The following is a 26,335-nucleotide window of genomic DNA, read 5'->3' on the forward strand; positions in this document are numbered from 1 at the left end:
GGGACAGTCTTGTATTAAATGCAAATAGAACTCCTTGCCTGGTGTTTTAATCACGGGGTCATTAATATTCATGTCGCCATAGTAGCCAGGAACTTTTATCATGGACCAGGGCCCCGTGTCACATAATGCAAATACAGAACAAAGCCTGTCCCTGCTCCTTGGGGATTCCTGGCCCTTCCCTTGGTACCAGAGCACACTGGTGTGCTGCTGCTTCTCTGCCTGTTCGGAGAGGGTGTGAGGAACAGGCAGCTGTGGTGGTTGGTACAGCTCATCATGGTGTGAGAGCTGACACACAGCAGCTTCTGGAGACTGGTATTATTCAGAGACCACAGAAACACACAGACTCAGCCTTGCTCACCCAGCCTTCAGCAGCACATGTGACAGGATCAAATGCATTGGACTTTTAAAAAATTAAAATGATGCTAATTTTGAAGGGGAACAGGTGGTTGTTTTCTACCTTTTGCTTTTGTTTTAAACTTAACATAAGAAGGCCTTTGAAAGTTTTTCTGCGACTGATGCATTTAGTGATATATTTATTATTTAAGTTGGGATATAAATAAGTAAAGCAGTTATTTAAGTTCATTTGAACTGATGAATTCAATCCCCAGTGGTTCCAGGCTTGGTGAGTAACAGTCACAAGACTGCAGGTTCTGGACCCCTGCAACTTTTCCTGTTCCTGGACATCTGACAAATGAACAGACAAATAGTTTGTGTCTCTCCCTCTTCACCTGTGCATGTGTGGAGATCTCAAAGCCCTGTTTCATGTAGAGCTGATATTTTTTCCCATTAAATGCTGAATGATGAATCCTTTGTGCTCCTGGCTGTGCCTGGGGCTGCCCGGTGGGATGGTGGATACCTCTCTGCACGCCTGGCGTGTACTCAGGAGTTGCCAAGTTCACTGCTGTCTCCGGGGCTGGATTGGCATCTGCCTGCAGAGGAATGGGATGTGTCCTTCAGCTGTGCTGTCCTGTTACTCAGGGGGGTGGCACTCGGTGGCCCAGGGCTACCTGTGAGCTGTAGTTACACAGGTGACCTGTAGTTATCTGCCCTTCCTGGAGAGGTGAGCCATGCATCCCTGGCGTTGAGGAGAGGAAGCCTCCATGAGCTGCTGTGCAGCTCTGGCAGGATCCTGTGGGCTGTGAGCTCAGGCTCTTCCTGGCACGTGTGGAGTTGTGCTCAGGAGCCTGTCCGGGTGCTGCCTCAGGAACCAGAATTCCTGAACGCCTGACTTGTGTGTTGCTGTGAGCTGTCCTAGGATCCTTGCATAATTGCTTCCCAAATGGAGTGTGCTGTTTCCATGACACCCCTCCACGGCCTGCTCTGCCTGGCCCTTGCAGCCAGCCCAGTGAGTCCCAGCCCTTCATCCTGCTTTCTCCCTGCTCTTCACCTCCAGCTGCAGCCTGCTCTCTGCTTGGCTGGCTTTGCTTCTTTCTCCGCTCTCCTGATGTGATTCACGGCTTCCTTGCCTTTCCAGGGAAGCTCTTGAGCTGCCTGCAGTTGCTGCAGCTTCTTGCTGGCTTTGCAGTTCCAGCCGTGTTCGCTCAGCCCGTCATGCTCCACAGCATGTTGATGCCAGTGCTAATTTCACTTGGAGATGAGCAAGGGCTCAGATGCTATTAGCAGCTGCTGGGAATAATAGCAGCTGAAATGTGCTTTTTAAAGGGCTGACTGGTAACTAAACAAATGATTCTTTTAAATTTTTTTTTAAGCCGTGAGTTATTCATGACCCATTAATTTTTATTTTTTTTCGGGCTTACAGTGGAAGTTCAGGGACTAAAATTGTTACAATAGAGAGGGACTGAGCCTGCCTTGCCAAGTAATCTATTTGGAGGCAGCGTGTCTTGCTGCATAGTAATAAAACACTGTTCTATCAGCTTTGGGTTTGCAAGTGTGCCTGTCAGGGAGTCATGGAGTGGATGCACAGGGCTGTGCACAGAGCACATGCCCAGCAAATCCCCCCACGTGAACACCTAAACGTGCTTCCTGCTGTGGCAGCCAGCACGGGGCCAGAGCCTCCGGTGAGCTGCTGTTTGTTATGAAATTGCTGTCACAAATACTGCAAATACTGGGAGACTTTAATGCCCCTGACTTGGGGTGTCTGGGCTGCTCTGGGAGTGCCAAGCTCCTGCTGCCCTTGGACTGGAGCTTCTGACAACAGTGTGGCTTTAATGCACAGCCTGGATCTTGCCCAGTGATTATTTTAGGCTTCTAAAATGCTGCTGCATGGCAGAGATTAATTTCCTTCCCCTCCTTTCTCTGCTGTGTTGTGATTTACAGCTTCCTGTTTGTCCTTCTCCATGGGCCTGGCTGGGAGTTGCAGGAGGATTGTGTGGGGAGTGAGGTCTGTAATGAGTTGGGGTCCTGAAACATGCAAAGAAACGAAGCTGGGTGGTTTTAAGGCAGCCCCAGAGAAGTGACAAGAGGCAGTTATGCTTTTCCCATGCTGTCCATGCAGTGAAAATGCCTGTGACTGTTTAATTATTTTGTGTCTGTTTGTGGTTGTGAGCATCACAGCTGATAGACTGAATGTTCACTGCCAAAACTGCCACAATCCCTAGACAGCCAGTCTTGCTCTCCTGGAATCAGGACAGGCAGAGGCTGTGCTGGTGTTGTGGGGGTTTCTGGCTGTATTATTTTGCACAGTTCAGGCACTCCTGGCTGGGGCTGCCACACCAACATTAACCGTGGTGATGTGTCCTGCCTATTTAAAAGGAGAGGGTGGAGCTTGTAAATCTAAATCTGTCCTGTCATGGCCTAGATATTGCAGCAGTGACATTAAGCAAGGGCCCTATAATTATGTTGGTAATATTGGATAATCACATTAGGATTCTCAGCTATGGTAAATCTGTGTAGGGCTGACTGTGGCCCTGCTTTCCCCTGGCTGAGAGTGACCCATGAGCTCTGTGTGAGCTTAAGCCTTTGTTTTACCTGGGGAGAAGTCCTTTGCTCAGATGTGCTGGGTGTTCTGTTAAAGTTCTCCTGGTGGTATTTAAAGGCTAAAGCTTAAGCAGCGCTGGAGCTGGAAGAGCTGCAGCTTTCTGGGGCTGGAGTGGGAAGGGTTTGTGATCAGCAGGGCTTTGCCTGGGCTGTTCTGCTCTCTTGGCATCAGACCTTTGCCCTGGTGATGGGTGCTGTCTGATGGACTCTGGAGGAATCTTTGAAGCTGGTTCTTTAGGTTTTTTCCCTTTTTCCTCCTGCCTCCCACTGAGTCCCAGCTGCATTTTGTGTGGGCAGGTGCTGGGCTTTCCGTGCCTGGGGAGCTCACGCAGCCTCAGGCTGGCTCAGGGGTTTCTGCTGGCCAGCCTGGGCTCCTCTGCTTGCTGCTTCTGTGCAGATGGACTTTGTGCAGGCCAGATTCTTCCCAGCTCGAAGGGAATGTGTGGAGAATTTCTGGCTGCGTGCAATGGTGACTATTGGAAGGACAGGGCCCAGCTTTGGGAGCTGTGGGGCTGACGTGTATTTCTCTTCATGCACCATGAAGCAGTGAGTGCTTACCTGCCCTGCTCAGAGCTGCTGCTGTTGTGAATATGGACTGGGTGAGCACAGGATCCACCTCAGGTTCCCAGCACTGCTTTCCTCTGGCAGCAGGATGAAGGCTGGGAAGCCCCAGCATTTGCTAGGAAAAAACAAGCTGAGCACATTGCTCTGCAGGGAGGGAAGGGGAGCTGGTGGTTTGCCCAGCAAAGCTGGAGTATTCTTCAAGAGTTTGTCCTGTGCCTTTGGCTGGCTTGACACACAACCTGTATCCGTGTCCCTTGTGTTTCTTGCGCTGAAGTATCATCACTAGAACCACTCACAAAATAGCTGCGTGTCCTGTATGTTCACTTTAGCTCTGAGCTCTCCTGACTTTTTACAGTTGTAACTGTTACAGTCTTCTGTAGAATATGTTCACTATTAAATTCCTGATCTTGTTGCAAAAATACCTTTTGAGCTCATTTTCCATTTGGGGAGATGCAGGATTCAGCTGATTCTCCTGATACCGTGCACGTTTCAGGTTTCCTGTCATGAAATACTAGATGTCCTCGCTGCTTTATCTAGGTGCTATCTACTTTCCCTGCAGTTCTGGAGCTCTGATTGCCTCCTACAGCCAATTAAAATGGTCAGAACAGGGCTGAAATTTGAGTTACTGTGACCATTGCTCCTTACACAGACGAAGCTCTTTCAGCTGGAGTTAGTGGTGTGCCCTTTCTTTTTTGCCCTCAAGATAAAACTCAAATGTTCAGACTATTTAATTGGCGGTTGATGTTTCAAGATCTGATCTGATAAGTTTCCCAGAGCTGTTCTATCTCCACTCCAGGATGAAACCTTTTAAAGTGCTGTTTAGGGGCATGGAAACAGCCCAAAGGAGCAGATGAAGCCACAGCTGAAAGCTCAGTGAACCACCCAGATTTTTGTTTGGTTTTAGTGTGTTTGACTCTCTGTTCAGGTGAGTATGGTCAGGTCAGGCACTGAGAGCTCCTTGAAATTCTGCTCTGGGAGATGCTGGGACAGCCTGAAGCAGTCCCTTCACCGTGGCACTGTTATGCTAGGATAAGTAAAGGGACTTAATGCAACAAAAACCAACTAAGTAGAGCTTGTTATTTCCTTTGAGGTAGAAAGTCTGGGCTGAGAGGGGCCCTGTTTAATTTAGTGCTATTATCTGCTCTGCTCAGCTGGGGAGGCTGCTGGCAGACACGAGGGTTTGTTCTGTTCTGGTTCAGAACTGGACTCTGGTTTATAACACACATGTACACAAACACATGCACTGTTTACAGACATTTGGGTGCAGTAAGAGCAGGAGATCCACGTTCAGGCCCTCCTGGAGCAGAGCCTGCTGCTGCTGTTATGTGTGGGGTGTGTCCTGAGTGTCACCTCTGTCCCCACTGCCACCTTCAGACAGTTGTGCAGGTACCCCTGACCGCTGTGGGTTTGTGTGACAGACACATCCTGGCAGTGCTTTGTGCTTCAGTGTGCTGACTGTTGACACAGTTTACCCCAGGTGCAGAAAATCCTGTTTTTTTTAGCCTGGGTTATGGGGAGCAAACACTGGTTTTATCTTTATTTTATCTGTGTACTCCTGAGAGGTGATGCAAGCCTGTGCCTTGGGACAGACTGTGTGTTTTCTGTGCCTGCAGCTTGAGGGTGAATAATCTTCACTTATATGGCTATAAAATGGCATGTAAATACCCCACTGTAAGCAGAGGATTATGGAATTGGGTGGGAGAGTGAGTCACAGGCACTAATTAAATCCCAAAGCCCAAGTGTCGTGTCTCTCCAACATGTAGTACTAAAACAACAAAATGCAAGCACAAAGGAGAGCATTAGTACAACCACACTGCTTTGAGTCCTTCCAGCCCTGTGGTGCTGGATCATCTGGGAAAGAGTGGAGAGCATCCTTCCAGGAGGAAAGATGGGTTACAGCTGCCCTGGCATGTGGGGAAGAACTTGGGGTTGAGATCCAGAGGAGATTTTGGTGAGACCTGGTGGTGACAGGGTGACAGCAGCCAGGAATAAATTGCTGCAGAGCACGTGGGGAGTGTGAGGAGAGCGGTGGAAGAACAGCTCAGAGCAGGTGCTGGGAGGGACTGTGGGCAGTGCCAGTCCTGCCAGAGGGGCTGGGTCAGGTGCAATCCTTTGTGGATTCAGGGAATCCTCCACAGCGTTTCTCCCTGTGGGTGACACGTTCTGCCATGGCCAAGGTGTCAGGAGAGGGGAACCTTCAGTCCCATCCTGTTGGGATCACTTGTTGCTGTCTCTCAGCAGGAGATGCTGTGGTTTGGGGGTCAGCTCTGGGCTGGAGCCTCCTGGAGGTGCAGATTTTGCTTTCTGGAGCCAGGCTGCAGAGCCCCTGTGGGAGAGGAGGTCTGGGGGAGCAGGGCCTGGAGCTCACCCTGCTGCTCTCAGTGGTGTCGGCAAACTGACCCAAATGTTCTCTGGTCAAGTTCTAAGTTTTTTGCCCTCTTCTGTTAATCACAGGTTTTCCTACCCCAGTAACATCCTTTTTAACAGCATGGCTTGAAAAGCAGAGAAATTACTTGCAAATTGCTCGTGTTTCTGACTGTCTCCATCCAAAGGAAGGAGGAGCAGAGATAATGTTCCAGGTTGAACTCAGTAAATCATGGATTGTACCAGTGTTGTCTTCCCTTCCTTTGGTATTTTCGTGATGTTGGCTATTGCAGCCCTAATGCAAAGTCTGCCTCATTACTGTGCCTTCTGAATTATGCCTCAGATGACTTTCAAAACAAAATGAGGCAGTTGTATTTTCCTGTAAAGATGTTAATGCTGACACACTGTGACTTGAAAGGTGTTGCAGATGCTTCATAAAGCAGAAAAAGCAATGTGCAGTGATCCTGTTCATTCCAACCCCTCGTTCTGGATCACGCAGAACACTCCACAGTGCTGCCTCTGGTTTGTGGGCACATTTAGTAATAACAAGGAATAATGCTGGAACAGAAAGCTTAATTTGGAGTGAAATATCCTGTCCTGGCAACAAAGAGCTCAGAAGTGGCATAAAAGTGGGGAAAATGGGATTTGAAATGGTGTGTTTTCAGCAGGTGTGTGCAGCAGTACCCTCCTGCTGGGCAGTAGGACAGTGGAATAAAGGCAGCAGAAAGAATACATTGGTGCAGATTAATAGCCACAAAAATAGCACTGTAATCCTGATGCAAATCATGGGGAGCTATTATTGAAATAAAAAGCCCATATTAAAATGCAGCAGCAAATATTTACTTGTGTGGAGGGTCACAGCAGAGCGTGGCACGAGGCAGGATCAGTGGGGCTGCTTCCCTTGGCTCTCCTCCCTGGCCCTGCTGGGTTTGTGGGGCTCTGGTGCTTTTTGTAGGAGCTGCTGGGGAGTCTCTGCAGACTCCTGCTGGGGTCCCAGTGCCACTTCCAGCTCTCACAGGAAGGCTTTTTTGGGGTCCCTGCAGCTCAGCTGCTCAGAGGATCACAGGGCACATGGATCTCTGGAAAAGATGCCCAAAACCATTGGTGCTTTGGGATCAAGAATCACATCACAGAATGATTTGGGTTGAAAGGAGTGACTACTGTGTGTACACAACTTGGGGAAAAGCTTTTTTCTTTTCTAATGACTGTATGTGCTCCAGTTAGAAGAGCCAGAGGTGCAGGATGGCTTCCTCAGGACAGCAGCAGAGAGAAAATGGTTCAGGTGGTGCTGCCCAGTGATGGGTGATGTGCAGTGTCTGTGTGACAGCTGCTTGTGGCTGTCACTGGGGGAAAACCACATCACCGAGTGTTTTAGTAAAGCTTTGGGGATGGTGAGCTGGAAGCACCCCGTGCAAGGGAGTCACTGTGGTTTTCCTGCAGCTGCACCACAGCATCCTGACTGGGGGGGAGAAAACAAAACCTGAGCGAGCCTGCCCTTGTACTTGGGAAGGTAAGTGCTAAGGAAGTTCTTGTGGCTGGTGAGATAAGGCAAAATATGACATCATTCTTGATGGATAAGGATCAGTGAGTATTGGAATTGTGCAAATGGAGTGCCTTTGTGCCTGCTTCAGCAGAGCACTTAAAATTAAGTGCCTGCTGGTACAGCTGGAGCTTAAAATGCCTGGCTGGCTGTCCCTGGAGGCTGAATGTTCCTGGGGCAGTTCTGGGGACATCTGAGCAGCACTTGGCTTCCCCTCAGTGCTGGAGCACAGTGAGGTGTGCATGCAGAGCATGGAGGGGGATGAGAGGGTGCACTGGTGCCAATCCCTGCAGCAGCAGTGCTGGGCTGTGTGCATGCACTGCACTCGGGGATCAGCTGCAGCAGCAGTGCTGGGCTGTGGGCATGCACTGCACTCAGGGATCAGCTGCAGCAGCAGTGCTGGGCTGTGTGCATGCACTGCACTCAGGGGGTGCCAATCCCTGCAGCAGCAGTGCTGGGCTGTGTGCATGCACTGCACTCGGGGATCAGCTGCAGCAGCAGTGCTGGGCTGTGTGCATGCACTGCACTCGGGGATCAGCAGCAGCAGCAGTGCTGGGCTGTGTGCATGCACTGCACTCGGGGATCAGCTGCAGCAGCAGTGCTGGGCTGTGTGCATGCACTGCACTCAGGGATCAGCTGCAGCAGCAGTGCTGGGCTGTGTGCATGCACTGCACTCGGGGATCAGCAGCAGTGCTGGGCTGTGTGCATGCACTGCACTCGGGGATCAGCTGCAGCAGCAGTGCTGGGCTGTGTGCATGCACTGCACTCGGGGATCAGCTGCAGCAGCAGTGCTGGGCTGTGTGCATGCACTGCACTCGGGGATCAGCAGCAGTGCTGGGCTGTGTGCATGCACTGCACTCGGGGATCAGCTGCAGCAGCAGTGCTGGGCTGTGTGCATGCACTGCACTCGGGGATCAGCTGCAGCAGCAGTGCTGGGCTGTGTGCATGCACTGCACTCGGGGATCAGCTGCAGCAGCAGTGCTGGGCTGTGGGCATGCACTGCACTCGGGGATCAGCTGCAGCAGCAGTGCTGGGCTGTGTGCATGCACTGCACTCGGGGATCAGCTGCAGCAGCAGTGCTGGGCTGTGTGCATGCACTGCACTCGGGGATCAGCTGCAGCAGCAGTGCTGGGCTGTGGGCATGCACTGCACTCGGGGATCAGCTGCAGCAGCAGTGCTGGGCCTGGTTGGCATTGCTGGCTGCAGGAGCATTCCATCTGCAATCCACATGAATCCCTTGGCCTCAGCACAGCTTTGTGCTCACCTGCAGCTGCTCTCACCTGGTTCAGCAGTGCTTGCCTGGCTGTGGGGAGTTGTGCATCCTGCTGAAATTACAGAAGGGCTGAAAACACAAGCACCAGAGCTGGCAGCTGGCCAGTGCCCTGACACAAACCTGCATGGAAAATTGCTCTGGCATCTCTATTGACTGGAGATAATTGGAACTTCCCAGTATTTTTTCAGCTTATCCTAAAGCCTTTTAGCAAGAACAACAGTCAGGCAGCAGTGTGTAGCTTGATAACCATGTTTCCATGCACTTGAGGCAGGCCTAAAACACCAAAGAGACCCAAAAAAATTTCCCCAGAGAGACCCCTGTAGCTGGTGCTGGCTCTGAGCTGATGGTGATCCCAGTGCTGGCTGTGTGCTGCCTGCTCAACAATATTCATATGTCCTAAGGGTGAACACAGAAATAACTTCCCACGTTTCAGAATGGGTATTTTAGCTTTTGCTGGCTGGTGTGAGACGAGAGTTGAATTTCCTTCAGACCCTTAAATCAGAGGCACATGTGCAGGGGAAGGCTGTCCTCTGAGGTGACTCTCAGGCTCAGCTCTTGCTCCTGTCCCTTCTGGCACTCGCAAGTCTCTGGATTTATTTCTTCTGTCGCAGCTGAAGCCTGCACTGGTCCCGTGCCTTTGCTTTCCCCACGTGCACTGGCAAAGAGGCTTTAGCAGCAGGGAGACGGGGATGTTCCTGGTGCCTGGAATACTTTAAGCTGTGCCTGAGTGTGACCCAGCCTCCCTGGCACGTGCAGCACAGCTCCTGAGCCGACCTTGGCTGCCCAGATCCCAGGGGCACCATCTTGGCCTTGGAGCTGGCAGTGCCTGCTGTTGTCTTGCTGTTCTCTGAGAAGGAAACGGTCCTGTAATGTGCAGCTGGCAGGGCTCCATCATAATTGCTTGTAAATTTGTCTTTGATCTGTTTCCTTTCAACTTTACCAGGATTTAGCCAAGTTGGGGATTGGACTGGAATAATGAGGGAGAAATTGGTTGTGGTCTGGAGCCCTTGAGGCTGAGGAGGTGCTGGTGGTGGTGTAGATGTGCAGTGGGCAAGGAGGAAGGGTTAGGCAGCTGTCAGCAGTCAAAAGATAAGGTAAATGTATTTTTGATGTATTTTTGCTGCTCAGCTCGTGTTTGTTTCTGCTGAGCACAGCACTGTAAACAGAGATCCCCTCTCCTGCTGGCCAGAGCTGGGAAAGGGGAACTGAGCCCTGGGCTGGAGCAGGGGCTTCTCTGGGTGGCTGCTCAGTCTGGGGGGAGGGAAACCCAAAAGTGCTGTTATTAACAAAACCAAAACTGAGACTGTAATAAACTTGGAAAAAGCAACTCTTTGGGGGTTGTTTTGTTTTGTTTTGGGCGGGATTTTTCTTTGGTTGTTTTTTTTTCCCCTAGTATTTTTCTGAGATCCATGGAAATACTGTACAGAAATAAAAAAAAAAAAAAGGATTCCAAGCCTCCTGATCTCTCCGATGATTCTGAAAAATATGAGCTGTTAGCAAAGTAGGGTTTGGGAAAATTATGTTGGTTATGGTCCCTTATTTCTTCTTGGCTCCGTTGTGGGTTATAAGAGGGGGAAGAAAAATCAGGGCAATGCTGTGTTACTCTTTTCCACAGGCACCCTTTGGGCTGCAGATTCACAGCGGGATGTGCAGATTTGCTCTCCAAAAACGACACAAATGTGGCTGGGCAGAACAATGAGGCTACTGCTGTGGGTTCAGGAGCTCTTAAAAACGCCTTGTAATTTGAGATCCTCAACTTGGAGCAGCTTCGGGGAGAGTCAGGGTTATTTTTGGGTCTGAATCGAGCACTTTGCACTGAGGCCCCTCCAGAGCTGCACGGGGGCTTGAGCAGCTGTGGCTGCTGCATGCCAGGGCCATGGCCCACTTGGCTCACTCTGAGTGTCCATTGTGCAGCCTGGCTCTAGATTTCAGGACCTTTAATTGAAGTCTTGATGATGATTATATTTTTTTTGTGGGGGGGCAGGGAGGAGCAGTCATTTTTGGTTTGTTTCTTCTTTCTGTCCCATCTTTCTGCTGTGTAAGACTGGGGTTGGCCTGCCAGGAGAGGTTCCTGCTGAGCACCGTGCTGGCAGGTGAGCTACCCGTGTGTGTAGCTCCTGTGGAAGAAGGAGCTGCAATGTCATAAAAAAGCATTGAAAACAAGCAGGGAGGCTCGTACGTCACACACAGCAGTGTTGTCTGGCCATTTGCTGCTTTTCATTCTTTCCTGTCAGTAAACTTCACCCGAGCGTGGCTTTGTTTGTCATGGGATGGGTGCAAGTGCTGGATAGCCGTGAGCACAAACACGTCTGGAGCTGTGTGTGCTGGGCCTGCTGCTTTCTGGCACCCTGTGAAGAAAAGGGCAATTCTTTGGGGTGTGAGTTGGCTTCTGTAGTGTGTAGCTGCTGCTCCCCTGGTAGCGGGGCTTCTGGAGACACATAAATCACCCCTGGGCTGGGCCTTTATGAGTCCTTGGACATGAAGGAATTTGTGTAAGGTGCTGCTGGGCTGTGGCATCAGCAGTGTCACTGTGCCTCCCTTTTCACCAGTGTGCAGCACTTGTGGCTGCTGGATCTGTGCCACTCTGCCCAAATCCATCCCATCTCCAGAGCCAGGTGTGAAACTCCTGATGCCTCTACACCTCCATCCTCCTTCAGCTCCTATTTCTGCCAGGACTGCAAATGCAAACCTGTGTGTTTGGATGGAGAGCTGACAGAGATTAAAGGCTTTCATCTGAAACAAGTCAATTTATCCTGGGAATCCTGACTTCACCAATAGCAATGACCACAGAATGAATTGTGGGTTTTTCCCTTGTTCTTCTGTCCTGATTTAAAAGCATTAACATCAAACTGCATGTGGGAGATGTTTCTTCTGCTTCTTGCACAAATCAGCTTTGTAATGTAACTGAGATGCTTCAAAGTTGCAGAGCCTTTTAAGTTTAGGCCTTTGGTGGTTCAGTGGGTGATCTGTAGCTCTGATTTCTGTCCAAGGCAGTATTGCTGTCCTTCAGCTTTCTTCTTCATAATGGGAATTAATGGAGCAATGAGGGAGTGTCTGGCAGGAGCAGGAACTGGTGTAATTGCTTGTTTTTATGGAGATGTTAAGTGTTGACTTGGTTGCCATTAATTGGAGATTGCTCCCTTGGATCCCTGTGAGTCCCTGGGATAAGTGTCCAGGCAGAGGGGCACAAAAGGAGCATTTCCACTGTGGAGGGTGGGAGCTGCTCAGTGCCCCCGTGCCCCTGCTGCACCCCCTGGCAGGGACAGGGCTGGCAGCAGAGAGGTTTCTGGTTAATGAGCAGGTGCTTTTGTGTCCTGCACAGGTGGCTTTGCAATCGTGTTCCTGGTGAGGACGAGCAATGGCGTGAAGTGTGCCCTGAAGAGGATGTATGTCAATAACGAGTACGACCTGCAGGTCTGCAAGAGGGAGATCCAGATCATGGTGAGTGCCTGCTCTGGCTGGGAGCCTGGGCACCTTCTGCTCGTGAGCTCTGTGCCGTCAGCTCACAAGCCCTGCCTTCTCCTAGCAAAAATGGCTTTTGTGTGGGAAATCCTCACCTCTGGAGTGCGTGAAAATCTAATATTGAACTATTTCAAAAGTTCCTGTTCAGGGGACAAGGAAAATCTGAAAAACCCAGGGGAGAACTGCATGGTTTATTGGGAAAAGGAAGGGCAGGAGATGTGAGCGTGGCTGGGGTTGTTGGAATTCAGTCTCACAATCTTGAGATCTCAAGACCTCAAGCTTTTAAACTTGATGAGAAAAGGCTGATGATTCTGGTATCTCTGAACTGCAATCAGTGCATGAATGGCAGACCTCCATCCTGAGATAAATCTGTATCACAGCATCTTCTAACCCTGGGTTGGGATGAAGGTCATCTCTGCATCACTGAGGTTGGTAGATTAAAGCAGTATTTGTGGGGTAGCTGCTGCCAGGGCTTTTGAAATGTAAAGTATTTGCAATAAGCTCTGGGATGTTTCTCTAGATTATTGGACACAAGGATTTATATGATGGAATAGCTATTTTTAATAGCTGTTTCAAACTTAGCTTCCCTAAACAAAGCCAAAATGGAGATGATCCAAATAGATTTGCCTAATCTTGTTTGCAGCGTGGTAAACGTGGAAGTGCCACTTTTGAAGTTGTATTCAAAGATACTGATAAGAATTGAGAGCAGCTGCCAGGTGGGGAAGGAGATATAAAATCCTCATTTTGTGAGTTTACCACACAAGGTGCAGGTTTGGGGTGGATGTCAGAAACTCCCACCTGTAGCAGTTCTGTGTGTGACTCCTGCAGTAGCTGTAAATGAGGTTAATACCTTTTAAGTGAGCTGCTGTAGTTTGTGATAGTGCAGGGAAGCTTTGGGCTAAGGGAAAAGGTGAGATTCGATCTCACATTACAGCTTGTTTACTTGGGGTTCACTTGCTGCTGCTTTCTCTTGTCTGCCTGTCTTTGGTGCCTTTGCAATGGTGGTTAGTGGAAAGTTAGGGTGGGGCTGGTCCATGGTGAGGATGGGGCTGGTCCATGGGTGATTTTGGCTGGTCCATGGTGTGATTTTGGCTGGTCCATGGTGTGATTTTGGCTGGTCCATGGTGTGATTTTGGCTGGTCCATGGTGTGATTTTGGCTGGTCCATGGTGTGATTTTGGCTGGTCCATGGTGTGATTTTGGCTGGTCCATAGGTGATTTTGGCTGGTAGATGGGGCTGATCCATGGGTGATTTTGGCTGGTCCAGGGGTACATTTGGCTGGTCCATGGTGTGATTTTGGCTGGTCCATGGGTGATTTTGGCTGGTAGATGGGGCTGATCCATGGGTGATTTTGGCTGGTCCATGGGTGATTTTGGCTGGTCCATGGGTGATTTTGGCTGGTCCATGGGTGATTTTGGCTGGTAGATGGGGCTGGTCCATGGGTGATTTTGGCTGGTCCATGGGTGATTTTGGCTGGTCCATGGGTGATTTTGGCTGGTCCATGGGTGATTTTGGCTGGTCCAGGGGTACATTTGGCTGGTCCATGGGTGATTTTGGCTGGTCCATGGGTGATTTTGGCTGGTAGATGGGGCTGGTCCATGGGTGATTTTGGCTGGTCCAGGGGTACATTTGGCTGTTGCACGTGTCCATTTGTCTGTCTTGCAGCGGGATCTGTCTGGCCACAAGAACATTGTGGGCTACATCGACTCCAGCATCAACTCCGTCAGCAGTGGGGATGTGTGGGAGGTGCTGATCCTCATGGACTTCTGCCGGGGTGAGTGGGGCTGGGCAGGGGGGGTTTGTCCTTCTGTGCCTGCAGGGGCCTTGCACATCTTCCTTTGGAAGCAAGAGCTGTCCCTGAGCTGCCAGGAAGCTGTTCTGAGCTGGGCAGAGCCAGGACTAGGGCTGTGCTGACTCTGCCAGTGGGATTGGTGCCATCTTTGCTGCTGCCCAGGGTACCCCTGGACCCCTCTGTTGTGAAGGAGAACCCTCAAATACATCTTGCTGTTGTCTTTAGAATGCTCCACACAAGAAATGGCTCCTCTTAAAGCAGTCAGGAATGTAATTTTTCTTCACTTTAATCTCATTGCAAGCTTTCTTCCACATCGGCCTGGCCTAGGAGTGTTCTGGAAGAAGCAGGACATGGATAATGGGAGGCCAAAAAGCATTGCTCTTACCTCTGACCTTTTTGCTTGGCTGTCTGCAGCCAGACAGGCTGTTCCATCTGTCCCAAAGCTTTGATCTTTGTGGCTGGGATGTGGTGTTTGGAACATGATGCATGTGCTGGGCTCAAGTTCTGTCTTCTCGCAGAAGAGTGTTCAGCAAAAATAATGTTTTGGCCAGGTGACTTCAGGAGCCTGTGGCTGGTTTGGGTGGTGGCAGCTGATGGAAATGGGTATTTTTGGGCCCGTCTGGCTTTGAACTCAAAAGCATTATAGCATTTGCACACGTGTAGATGTGTGTGAGCAGGCCCAGTGCAGGCTTCTGCTCTGCCACGTCCTCTTTGCTGCTTTGTTTGCTGCAGGAGTCTGGCCTGCCTTGCCCTGGGTTGTTTGCTGGTGAGAGGAGGAACTTTTTGGGCAGTTTTGCTGAAGGAATCACCCATAATATCTCTTTAAGCTTCAAGCTGCTGCTGTTAGCAGTGCTGGCAAATCCCTGCTCAGCCCCATGTGCAGAGCCCAGTGTGAGGGAGGTACAAACCTGAGCTCTCCACAGGCACCCCAGCTGCAGGACCCACATTTTGGGCTGATGGATAAAGCCCATCTTTCTGAGGAGTTTCCTTCCATCTGGAGGGAGGTGGCTTTCCTCACGTGGCAGCCCTCCCCCTGCAATGCTTGTTACACACTGATTTTCCCTTGTTACTTTCCTTTTGTGGCCAGCAGTTTCCAAACCAAATCAGTGCCTTTGTGTGCAGAACTGCATTCATTTTGGGTCTAAAATGTTCACAGCTGTAGTATTCATTAAACTGAGCTTTTCTTTCCTACCACGAAAGTTTTCCAGCACTTGTGATGTGGAATGATGCAGTCCTGCTTCACCAGAGCTTCAGAAAGGAGCTTTTCTCTCTGTCTAGGGCATTTAGAGGAGAAAAAACCCTCAGGATTGTTTTGGAAAGGCCTTGACAGCAACAAAACCCCAAAGCTGAGACAAATCCAGGGCTCGTTCATGAAAACTTGCTTTTGTTTGTCCAGAGTTTCCCTTGTTACAGATGGATTTTTAATTCTTTGCAGCCAAGCCACTTAACCTGTGGGTTTTCTGAGTGTCTCCCTTCCTCCCTCCTCTTGCTTACATGAGGCAGACTAATCTGTGGACTGTGGGTGCCCCAAATCCAGCCTTTTATTCCTCTAGTCAGACAAAAGAAATCCTATTTGGAAGAAAAATAAGAAAATTAGTCCAGGGCTCAGTGTCACTGCTGTGGTGTGGGGACCCCAGAACTCCCTGTCCCTGCTGTGGTTTGGGATGGTCACAGCTCCCTGTCCCTGCTGTGGTTTGGGATGGTCACAGCTCCCTGTCCCTGCTGTGGTTTGGGGTGGTCACAGCTCCCTGTCCCTGCTGTGGTTTGGGATGGTCACAGCTCTGTCCCTGCTGTGGTTTGGGATGGTCACAGCTCTGTCCCTGCTGTGGTTTGGGATGGTCACAGCTCCCTGTCCCTGCTGTGGTTTGGGATGGTCACAGCTCTGTCCCTGCTGTGGTTTGGGATGGTCACAGCTCTGTCCCTGCTGTGGTTTGGGATGGTCACAGCTCCCTGTCCCTGCTGTGGTTTGGGGTGGTCACAGCTCCCTGTCCCTGCTGTGGTTTGGGATGGTCACAGCTCTGTCCCTGCTGTGGTTTGGGATGGTCACAGCTCCCTGTCCCTGCTGTGGTTTGGGATGGTCACAGCTCTGTCCCTGCTGTGGTTTGGGATGGTCACAGCTCTGTCCCTGCTGTGGTTTGGGATGGTCACAGCTCCCTGTCCCTGCTGTGGTTTGGGATGGTCACAGCTCTGTCCCTGCTGTGGTTTGGGATGGTCACAGCTCCCTGTCCCTGCTGTGGTTTGGGATGGTCACAGCTCTGTCCCTGCTGTGGTTTGGGATGGTCACAGCTCCCTGTCCCTGCTGTGGTTTGGGATGGTCACAGCTCTGTCCCTGCTGTGGTTTGGGATGGTCACAGCTCCCTGTCCCTGCTGTGGTTTGGGGTGGTCACAGCTCTGTCCCTGCTGTGGTTTGGGATGGTCACAGCTCCCTGTCCCTGCTGTGGTTTGGGATGGTCACAGCTCCCTGTCCCTGCTGTGGTTTGGGATGGTCACAGCTCTGTCCCTGCTGTGGTTTGGGATGGTCACAGCTCTGTCCCTGCTGTGGTTTGGGATGGTCACAGCTCCCTGTCCCTGCTGTGGTTTGGGATGGTCAGAGCTCTGTCCCTGCTGTGGTTTGGGGTGGTCACAGCTCTGTCCCTGCTGTGGTTTGGGATGGTCACAGCTCCCTGTCCCTGCTGTGGTTTGGGGTGGTCACCCCTCCCTGTCCCTGCTGTGGTTTGGGATGGTCACAGCTCTGTCCCTGCTGTGATTTGGGATGGTCACAGCTCTGTCCCTGCTGTGGTTTGGGATGGTCACAGCTCTGTCCCTGCTGTGGTTTGGGGTGGTCACAGCTCTGTCCCTGCTGTGGTTTGGGATGGTCACAGCTCTGTCCCTGCTGTGGTTTGGGATGGTCACAGCTCCCTGTCCCTGCTGTGGTTTGGGATGGTCACAGCTCTGTCCCTGCTGTGGTTTGGGATGGTCACAGCTCCCTGTCCCTGCTGTGGTTTGGGATGGTCACAGCTCCCTGTCCCTGCTGTGGTTTGGGATGGTCACAGCTCCCTGTCCCTGCTCTAATTTGTCACCCCACCCCTCCCTGTCCTGCTCTGTGTCCTGCAGGGGGGCAGGTGGTGAACCTGATGAACCAGCGCCTGCAGAGCGGCTTCACCGAGAGCGAGGTCCTGCAGATCTTCTGCGACACCTGCGAGGCCGTGGCCAGGCTGCACCAGTGCAAGACCCCCATCATCCACAGGGACCTGAAGGTGAGCTGTGGCCCCAGGGGTGCAGCAGGGAGCTGCTGGCATCCTCCTGCCTGTCTGCCAGCTGCCCACGCTGTGCTGCTCCTGCTGGTAATGAGGGAAAGTGGGCACAAACACACCTCTCTGCTGGGCGATTAAAATAGAAATGAGCCTCTCACTGCTGCTTACCATATGTTTGCCATCTATAGATCTACTTAAACACAAATGTTTGTGAATAATTGTGGCTTGCACACGTGCCAGAATGTACCTGATGAATTATTCACAGTGGCCTGAAACTTATTTAAGATAGCTCACAGAATTGTTTCCAGATTAAAAGGAGCTGCTTCAGAAGTGTTGGCCTTGGGGCAGGAATCCTTAGGAGCTTTTGAAAGTGGCCTCTGGAGCTCTGACCATGAAAGAGTGTTGTAAAGCTCTGTGTGCTTAGCTGGGAGCAGAGCTGGGCCAGCTTGGGGAAAATCCCACAAACAAAAAGATGTTCCCTTTGCTCTCAAGGAGCTGGAATGAAACACTCAGCCAGGGAGGAGGCTGCTGTGTGCATTTGAAATTTAGATGTGCTTTGTGGGGCAGGTTCTATTTTCAGAGCCCTCACAGATGTTTGTTTGTGCCACTGGCCATTGTTTGACATGCCACGTGTACCAAGGAGAGCCAGGTAGAGCAGGGGAGAACCTCCTCAGGGTCTGATGTGCTGTGGCATGTCTGAAGTGACAGTGGAGCCACTCTCAGTCAGTTTGGGTACAGGAGCAGCTCTGTGTCTGTTCCCAGGGGTGATCTCTTACCAGTAGGCCTGGATTGAAGGCTGTGATGTCTGTGGGCAGCTTGCAGGAGTTTGTCGAGGTCAGGAAAGCAGGGTGAGGACCAGGAGCCTCCCAGCTGACATTAACCCTGCCCTCACCTTTTTGGTGAGCCCCTGGGGGGTTAATACAGAGCAAACTCAGTGTGTTGCAGGGGAGTAAATCTGGGACATGTGTGCTGGATTAGTGAGTTGGTCTGTGGTGTAACTTTCTGCCTGAGTTGCAGCTGAAATGGGCTCTTGGGGCTGGTGTCCAGCCCTCTGCTGCCTGCCTAGGCCAGGCCAGGTTTTGCAAGGCCTGACTCTGGGTAAGCTGTGCCCAGAGTCAGGCTTGGCTCTTCTCTGCTTGGAGATGTTTTCTGCTTGGGTAGTGTATTGTTTCTGTCATGGTGACCTCTGGGGATCTAAGCACGAGCACAGAATTAATATTTATATATATTTTGACTTTATTTGTGTTAAAATGTAATATTGTCAAGGGGCAGTTGCAAAGCCAAGAGAGATGAAGGGCCAGAGAGGTTTAGTACAAGTTCTGTGTGTAAGGAAGAACCTGTAGATGTTTTCTTGGGGTGAATGTCACCCTGCTGAAGAGGGGGCAGATGTTGGCTTTGCAGGCAGCTGGGGGCCCTGGAGCCCTTTTCTGCCTTGCAGCTCTTTGATGCTGCTCTGGAGCTGGAGGCTGTGAATGAGCTCTCAGCCATTCACACAAGTGCAGCTGGAGGAGTTTCAGTGGCCCCTGGCTCTGATTTTGAATTAACCCAGAGGCTTTGCCTGAAGCAGAGCAGCCTCCTGTTGGCACAGTCCCCAGCTGGTGGGAGGTGACCAACAGCTGGGGACAGCAGCCTTTCCCCAGCATTTCTGTAGGCAAGGGGGACATGGCACTGTGAGTGAGGATCCTGTGTCACCCCTGGCTGTGCTCGGGGCTGCAGCTTCCTGAGTGTTTCACCAGAAGAAGGCACCTTCATACTCCTTCTAAAGCCACTTTTCTCTGGCCTGGCAGTGGTAGCAGTCATTCCTTTTGCTGTGATTATTTTTTCCTTCTCCTGGCATTTGCTGATCAGACCCGGTTGCTGGACGGTCCCGTGCTGATGCCTGACCAACCTTTCAGGGTGTCTGAGTGAGCAATCAGCCTGCTCAGGCAGATGGAGTGGGAGATGCTGGAGGAGTGCTTGCAGGGAGCAGGGAATAACGGGGCCAGTGTTGCTGTGCTGGGGAGAACATCTGTGTGCAGTGCTTGATTCAGAGCAGATGGATGGCACAGGGGAAGGGGCGTGTTTAACCCTTGGTTTCGAGCCAGCCTTCTCCCCCTCAGCTGCTCTAATTTGGCTGCGTTTTCTGATGCTTAAAATGCTGACTCCTTCTTTTTCTTTCCTTCTTGTAAAGACCATCCTTGATGGGGAGCTCTGCTTCCAAAGGGTTTTGTTAGCAAACGCTTATGTGGTGATTTTTTTTTTATTTTGAGCTCTATGAGCAGTATGTTTTATCTCGTTGTTGTATCTGAGCATTTGACACTGATTGAAGATAAAGACATGAAAAATGGTGTGTTCCCTCCAGAGAACATGCTGTTAGTGCTGCTGCACAGATGAGGAGCTGGAGCACAGGGATGCTCTGCCAAAGCAAAGATCTGAACACGGGGTTTCACGCATTTAAATTCAGTGGTGGAACAGGCAATTTCCTTAGGTGGGTGCAAGGTAGAGTTTTGTTAATGCACAGGAGAAGGTTTCTGCTGGTTTCATTTGTTTCTGTTGCCTGATTGAAGGTGCCAAATCGTATTTGAAAGAAAGGGGTCTCAGCAGCCTGGGGGAGCCTCTGCTGCTACAGCCCCTGTTCAGGGCCTGTGGGCACCCAGCAGACTCTGAGAACCAAGCAAATCAATGTGAGCATGAGCTGAGGTTTGTTTTGAGTGAGACCCTCAGGGACAGGTAAGATGCAGGCAGAGACCTGGGGATGTGTTTTAATTTCATGAATATGGAAGTGTGTGTGTTACTGTTTGCCTGCCCCATGGACTGTGAGGAGTTACAGTTACAGATTTACTTGGTAAATCTGGGGCAGTTTGGATCTCCTGTCCCCAGTTCAGGTGCCAGAGCAGGGCCACAGTAGCTCAGGAACCTTGAGCTCCAAAGGCACTGGGACACTGAAGTCTTGCAAGAGGCAGGGAAATGTGCCTGCAGGAGGAGAAGGGAGGGGTGGCAGGATGGAAGGCAGTGTTAGAGCAGTGCCTCCATGATTTGATGTCTATTTTAGGAGATGTGACAGTTTTGATGCCTGTTTTCTTTGCTGTCACTTTTAGACTTCAGTGTCAGATATGTCTGATATCTCTTCAGGCACTTAAAACCTTGACTCATCTGAAAAAAAAAAAAAGCCAAACCCTGAATATTTTTTTGTCTGAGTGATTCTGTGTCTGTCTGTGATGCTCCCAGGTTGAAAACATCCTGCTGCATGACCGTGGCCACTACGTGCTGTGTGACTTTGGGAGTGCTACCAACAAATTCCAGAACCCTCAGACAGAGGGGGTGAACGCAGTTGAGGAGGAGATCAAGAAGTAAGTGTGCTTTTCCTTTCCAGCCCGCTGTGATGGTGTTTGAAGGGTGCTTTTCCCTTGTGCTGGGCTGGTTGTGCTCAGCAGATTGCCTGTGCTGCATGGCAGTGGCTGCTGCTGCAGGTGAGCGAGTGCCCGGGGCAAGGTGAGACAGTAAACGGAGCTTGATGTCATTGCTTTGGAGCTGAGATTGATGCAGAGCAGCAGCCCCTCCTCGGCGAGGCAGTGACCTGTTCTGCCCTGAGCAGGGTCAGCCTGTCTGTCCTTCACCTGTCTTGGCTTCTCTGAGCTCCAGGCTGGGCTGGCACGGTCCCATCCTGGCTGAGCTCCGCTCCCCACGGCTCTGGGCGCTGACTGGGGCTGATCTGGGGAGTGCCAGCCCCTGGAGGGGTCCAGGCCAGCTCCTCCTCCTGCCCCAGCACTGCCAGCTGTCCTGGCAGCATCCCTGGTGCCCCTTGGTGCTTTTTAAAAGGGGTTCACCTGCAGTTCAGTGAGCCCTGGGCCAGGGGTGCAGCACACTCCAGGTCCTTGGCCTTGCCTTAGTTCTAACACCATCACTGCTGCAGACTGGCCACTCCTGTTAATCCACTTAAAAATGGCTACAGATGCCTCTTTTTTTGTTGGGATTCAGCTACACCTGCCTGGATTTCCTAGGTTTGTTTGAATGGAGTTTTCAGAGTGCTCCTAATCCAGCCTTGCAGTCCCCCTGGAGTGCCCTACTTGTACACCTAAGCCTACAAAACCTTTGCCTTTGGCAGTGCTTTCCTGTGCTCAGGGCAAGCAGCAGGCAGCAGTGACAGACACCTGCTGGCAGGAAATCTCATCAGAGGAGCCTCATCATCTGTGGAGCAGTTTCCAGCTTTCCTGTTTGTTGTGATCTCTCAAGATGAGGCAGATTCTCACTGTGGTTTGAGGTACACAGTGACCCATCCCTCGCCACAGTGGCTCTGAGCAGGACTCCTGGTGTGGAAATGTAATTTTTGGGAGCCCCATATCCAGTTACAATCTCTGTAATACAGCTGGGCACAGCCCTGCAGTGAGGGCATTGCAGAGGACATTCGATTACTGACCTTGTTAATGCTTTGAATCCTTGAATGTTTCTGTTCTTAAAATGACTGCACATTTTGTGGTGAACTCTGTGCTTTAGGGAGGATTGTGGTTACTGTTTAATTCTGTGCTTTAGGGAGGATTGTGGTTACTTCCCAGGGCAGTTTGAGGGGTGTTTTACTGTTTGAGGTGTGTAGCAGGTGATGCTGTTTAGAACATTTTTCCAATAGGTATCTTTAGCATCTCTTTCCTTAAAATGAGTAAGGAAAAAGTGAATTTTGAGTTGTTTGGCAATGTGACAAAGCTGCTACCCCCCTTTTGAACCCCTGACCCACCTTCCCCTGCAGGTACACGACGTTGTCCTACAGAGCCCCAGAGATGGTGAACCTGTACAGTGGCAAACTCATCACTACAAAGGCAGACATTTGGGTAAGTCTGGGACCCCTGGGCATCCTTTCACTGCCAGGGCAGGGAAACAGGGCTGGCCTGCTTTTCTGGGAGCCTGGGCAGTTCCTGAAGGCACAATTCCTCTGATGATGTGTCTGATGAGTTCCTGCTGCAGCAGATGTGTGTGCTCCTCCTGTGTGCTTTGAATTTAGAGGGCTGAATGGGGCAAACCTGATTTTATATCATAAGAGTTAAACCAGAAAATTCAGAGTGTTGTGGCTCGTGGTGCCTGGGCTGGGTTGCTGGTGTGTGGAATCAAAGTTCTGGTCAGAACTGAGTACAAACCTGAGAAAATGGCCCTGCCCCAGCAGCAGCAGTGTGCAGATCTGTGTAACACAGGGCTGAGGTGTCAAACTGGCCAGAGGCCAAACTCTGCACTGTTTCTGGTGATCAGGGCAATCCTGCCATGCTCTTCCCTCGTGGTGGGAACAGAATCCAGCTGTGCTGGAATCCATTCCTGCCTCACCTGGTCCCCTTTGGTGGGACACACGTGAGGCAGAGTCTGTGCTGTTTGGAGTGCCAGTTCAGCACCTGTGTTTAAAGGTGTTTAAAATGCTAACTGGGAGCTTGTTTTGTGTTTTTGGAAGCCCTGATCTAGGAGGTAACATGGTAGAAGCAGAGAGTTTTGACCTGTGTTCAATAGTTCTGCATCTGCAAGGGGGAGAATTGCTGGTGAGACATCTGCTGGAAGTGCCCTCAGTGAGCAGCTCCTGTGGTGGGAGCAGGTTGAACCAGGGGTCTGTGGGGTCAGCCCTGGACTGGGCAGGAGGTCACAGCTGTGCCAGTGGGAAAGGACAGGGCCCAGAGGCAGCCAGAGCAGAACCAGGATCTGCTTGAGGAGATCCAAAGGCTCTGCTCTTCCTGGCACGGCTGGAGCTGTGTTCCAGTGACACTTGGAGCATGTCCAGAGCAGCGTATGGTGCTGGGTCCTCAGCTTCCAGGCCTGCTCCAGTGCTTGTCCTGCTGGGAACCTCCCTCTTCCTGAAATCTTACCGAGGTTGTTTTGAGCCAGCCTGCAGTTTCATTGTGAAATCCTGTGACAAAAAGAGATGAGCTGATGGTGAGTTTCTTAGGATTAGGAAATGTTTCCTGCTCCCCCCTCTGAGGTGGTGGGAGTGTTTCATAATTAGCCCTTTGTGCAAAAACAGTTTTCTTTTGCAATGGGTGGTGGTTCTTGGTGCCAAAAGCAGCGTGGCAGTAGAGGGAAGGGTGGCAGAACCTGGCAGCCTGCAGAATGAGCTGTACTTCCCTGGCATTTATTTATAGCAGCTGAAAGGTTGTTTGGACTTAATCTTGGAAACAGTTTGGGTTTCTCTTTGTCACAATGGATGTATTAATGGTGATGGTTGCCATTTATTTGTGCTGTTGCTTTGCTCTTTGCTCCCAGTGTGTGGCAGAAAGGCTTTGCCTGTTCACTGACTCTCGGGGTCGTGTGATGATGAGCAATCCCCCAGACCAGTCTGACAGAGGAGAGCTCTGCCTGTGTTCACCTCCCCCTGCAGCTGAGCCTGTCCCAGGTCCCTCAGAGGGTGCTGGGGCAGGCCTGACAGCAGCAGGACCCCGGATCCTGCCGTGCTCGCGTGGTGAATCCCTGCCCTGTTCTCTCTCTGCAGGCCCTGGGCTGTTTGCTGTACAAGCTGTGCTACTTCACCTTGCCCTTTGGGGAGAGCCAGGTGGCCATTTGTGATGGCAACTTCACCATCCCAGACAACTCCAGGCACTCCCAGGACATGCACTGCCTCATCCGTGAGTGTCTGCGGGGCTCTGCTCCTGCACCCTGCCCCAGACTAGGAGTTCTCTGCTTTCCAGGGCTTTCCTGCACACAGGGGCGGTTTCAGGGATCTTGGGCTGCTTTAGGAGATCACTTGGAGTGGTCATGACAGAGATTTCAGTCTGGCCAGGCTGGAGTGAGCTCGGTGGAAGGGCAGGAGCACACACAGCTGTTTGGTGTGAGTCCTGCGGGAGCTTGCACAGTCAGCCGTTGGTGCAGAAATGTATTTCTGCTGTAATAAATCTGTTTGGATAAGGAACTGAAAAGACCACGGGGACTTAGGCTAGTGATAAGAATTCATCTCCTGTGAACTGGGAAACAGAACTGAAATGATTTATAAATATCCCACTGACTGGAGTGCGTGTGTAATTAAGTGTACAATGCACTACTCTTGGCAAAGCTGGGGCAGCTCTCTTGTTTCCAGCACAGCTTTTGATTTTTTCCTTTCCCTAGCCACAGCCTTGACTCACACAGGGTTGGATGTGTTTGCAGAGCAGGCTGGTATTTTCTTTGCTGCTGTGGGCTGTCTGCAGTGGTGCCTGTGGCTGCCCTGTCTCCCTGCCCTGCTGGCACTCCAGCATCAGCCCTTTGTGCTTCACCTGGAAGTGCCCAGTCCCACCCAGTGCTGTTCCCTGGCCAGGCAGCATTTCCCCTCCCTGCCCCAGAGCCTTGGGGGTCCCAGCTCTGGTGGAAGCTCTGTCCTGGTCCATGCTGGCTGCACTGCTCTGAAGGAGGCAGGACTCTGCTAGCTCCTGGTTGTACCAGATGTGGAGTTGGGTGGGTTGGAGGGAGCTCAAAGCCCACCCAGTGCCACCCCTGCCATGGCAGGGACACCTCTCAGTGTCCCAGGTGACTCCAGCCTGGCCTTGGACACTCCCAGGGCTCCAGGAGCAGCCCCAGCTCCTCTGGGCACCTCTGCCGGGGCTCCTGGCAGCACAGACAATTCCTGTGTTGTGTCCAGTGTGATGTGCTGCCCTCTCTGTGGTCCTGCTGCTCTGATCTCTGCATCTCCATCTCTTCAAGGGTACATGCTCGAGCCAGACCCTGATAAGAGGCCTGACATTTATCAGGTCTCCTACTTTGCATTCAAGCTGGCCAAGAAGGACTGCCCAGTGCAGAATGTCCAGGTGAGCAGGGGGTGGCCTGAGGGGCAGCTGATGGACACTGAGCCATATTTGCCCCTGTCCTCTTGGTTGTTCCCCAGTCCTGTAATCAGGAGGGTCTTGTTTGTAACAGCACAGTTTGGTCTGGATTTTTGTGTCAGAAATCAGGGTGTCTCATTCTGTTTGTCCCTGATTTACCTCCTCACCCAGTCACCAGTGTGAGGCCAACCAAGAGATCTTGTGCATGTGAACATGGAAAATTAGGCCATGCTTGGGAAAGCAATTTGATTTCCAGGCACTCTGATCATAGCCTGTGTAATTTGGCCTGCACTTGGGTTTGAGCAGCAGTTCTGGGACTTGGCATTTGAACTGCATCAGCATCAGCCCTTACACAACCATCTGCCCCTTCCTGGTGTGTCTTCAGAGACTTCAGCTGGAAAATGCAGTGGACGATTATTTTCTTACATTGTTATGGACGCTGTGACAGGCATTTTATTATGTTGTTTTATCATGAATAGAAATCAGGGCTTTTCCCCCATGTTCAGGTGCTTATTTATGGTCTTTATGAATAAGAGGTAGTTTGGGTTCTATTATGCCTGTGTTTTTATAGCATCATGAATAAATTTTGTCACTACTGTCCCCTGGTTGTCTTTTAAAAACGCCCAACTTGTGCTGTGGAGCTTTGTGTTCATATTCCATGTTCAGTGGTCAAAAAGCTGAGCCCTCTTTTCTTCCCCCCAGACTCCTGTCTCCCATGACATGAAACCTTGTGGTGTTTGTTATGTGTCCCCTTGAGGAGTAATTGCTTTGGGAATCCCCAGATGTCTCTGTTTTATTGTGATGTTTTTGCACATTATTTCTGACTCTGTTTTCTGCCCTCAAAATACCGAATTGGGCGTTTTTGGGATTTGCAGAACTCTCCAATCCCTGCTAAACTCCCAGACCCAGTTAAAGCAAGTGAAGCTGCTGCAAAGAAGAGTCAACCAAAGGCCAGGTAACTCCACCTGCTTTTTACTCCCTCTTTTGTTGCCTGTTGCCTCTGCTGTTTATTAGCAAAGGTGGATTCAGCTGCTTCCTTGGGGACTTCAGTTGCCAAGTTATTCTCCCTGACTCGGAAACAATCTGATATCAGGTTCATTAGTTATCAGTTTGGTATCTCCAAACCACAGAAAGCTGGGGGCATGGCTGCTCCTCTCTCTTGCTGTGCATTTTTGGAGCTCAGTAAACCCTGATCAGGAGAGTTCAGTGGCCTGATTCTGGGGTGGATGTACCAAAGTTAAAGTGCATCTAAAGATGGCAGTTCAGACAACTCTGCCCAAAGGGACCAGCCGCTCATGAGCTGATTGGTGTCCTTCATGTGCTCATTCAGAAGTCTGGGTGGTTTCAAGCAATATGTTGTAGGAAATAGTTGGATGTAAGCTGAGTGGTTTTGACAAGTCCCAGCTGTCCACCAGCAGAAGATGCCACGACTGGCAG

At 51.0% G+C, this 26,335-nt stretch overlaps 1 protein-coding gene across 4 annotated transcripts in view; it reads left to right on the forward strand.

Annotated features, from left to right (window-relative positions):
* Positions 1-26,335, forward strand: part of AAK1 (AP2 associated kinase 1) — a 58,405-nt gene that overhangs the window by 7,863 nt on the left and 24,207 nt on the right. For all 4 annotated transcript variants that reach the window (XM_066567355.1, XM_066567354.1, XM_066567353.1 and 1 more), the window contains 8 exons: positions 12,001-12,119; positions 13,806-13,914; positions 17,026-17,168; positions 20,373-20,494; positions 21,886-21,967; positions 23,599-23,731; positions 24,780-24,883; positions 25,774-25,853. In XM_066567355.1, coding sequence (XP_066423452.1) covers positions 12,001-12,119; positions 13,806-13,914; positions 17,026-17,168; positions 20,373-20,494; positions 21,886-21,967; positions 23,599-23,731; positions 24,780-24,883; positions 25,774-25,853 — 892 coding nt within the window. The remainder of the gene's footprint in view (positions 1-12,000; positions 12,120-13,805; positions 13,915-17,025; positions 17,169-20,372; positions 20,495-21,885; positions 21,968-23,598; positions 23,732-24,779; positions 24,884-25,773; positions 25,854-26,335) is intronic.

Source organism: Molothrus aeneus, chromosome 29 (genome assembly GCF_037042795.1).
Source record: "Molothrus aeneus isolate 106 chromosome 29, BPBGC_Maene_1.0, whole genome shotgun sequence".
NCBI classification, from domain to species: domain Eukaryota; kingdom Metazoa; phylum Chordata; class Aves; order Passeriformes; family Icteridae; genus Molothrus; species Molothrus aeneus.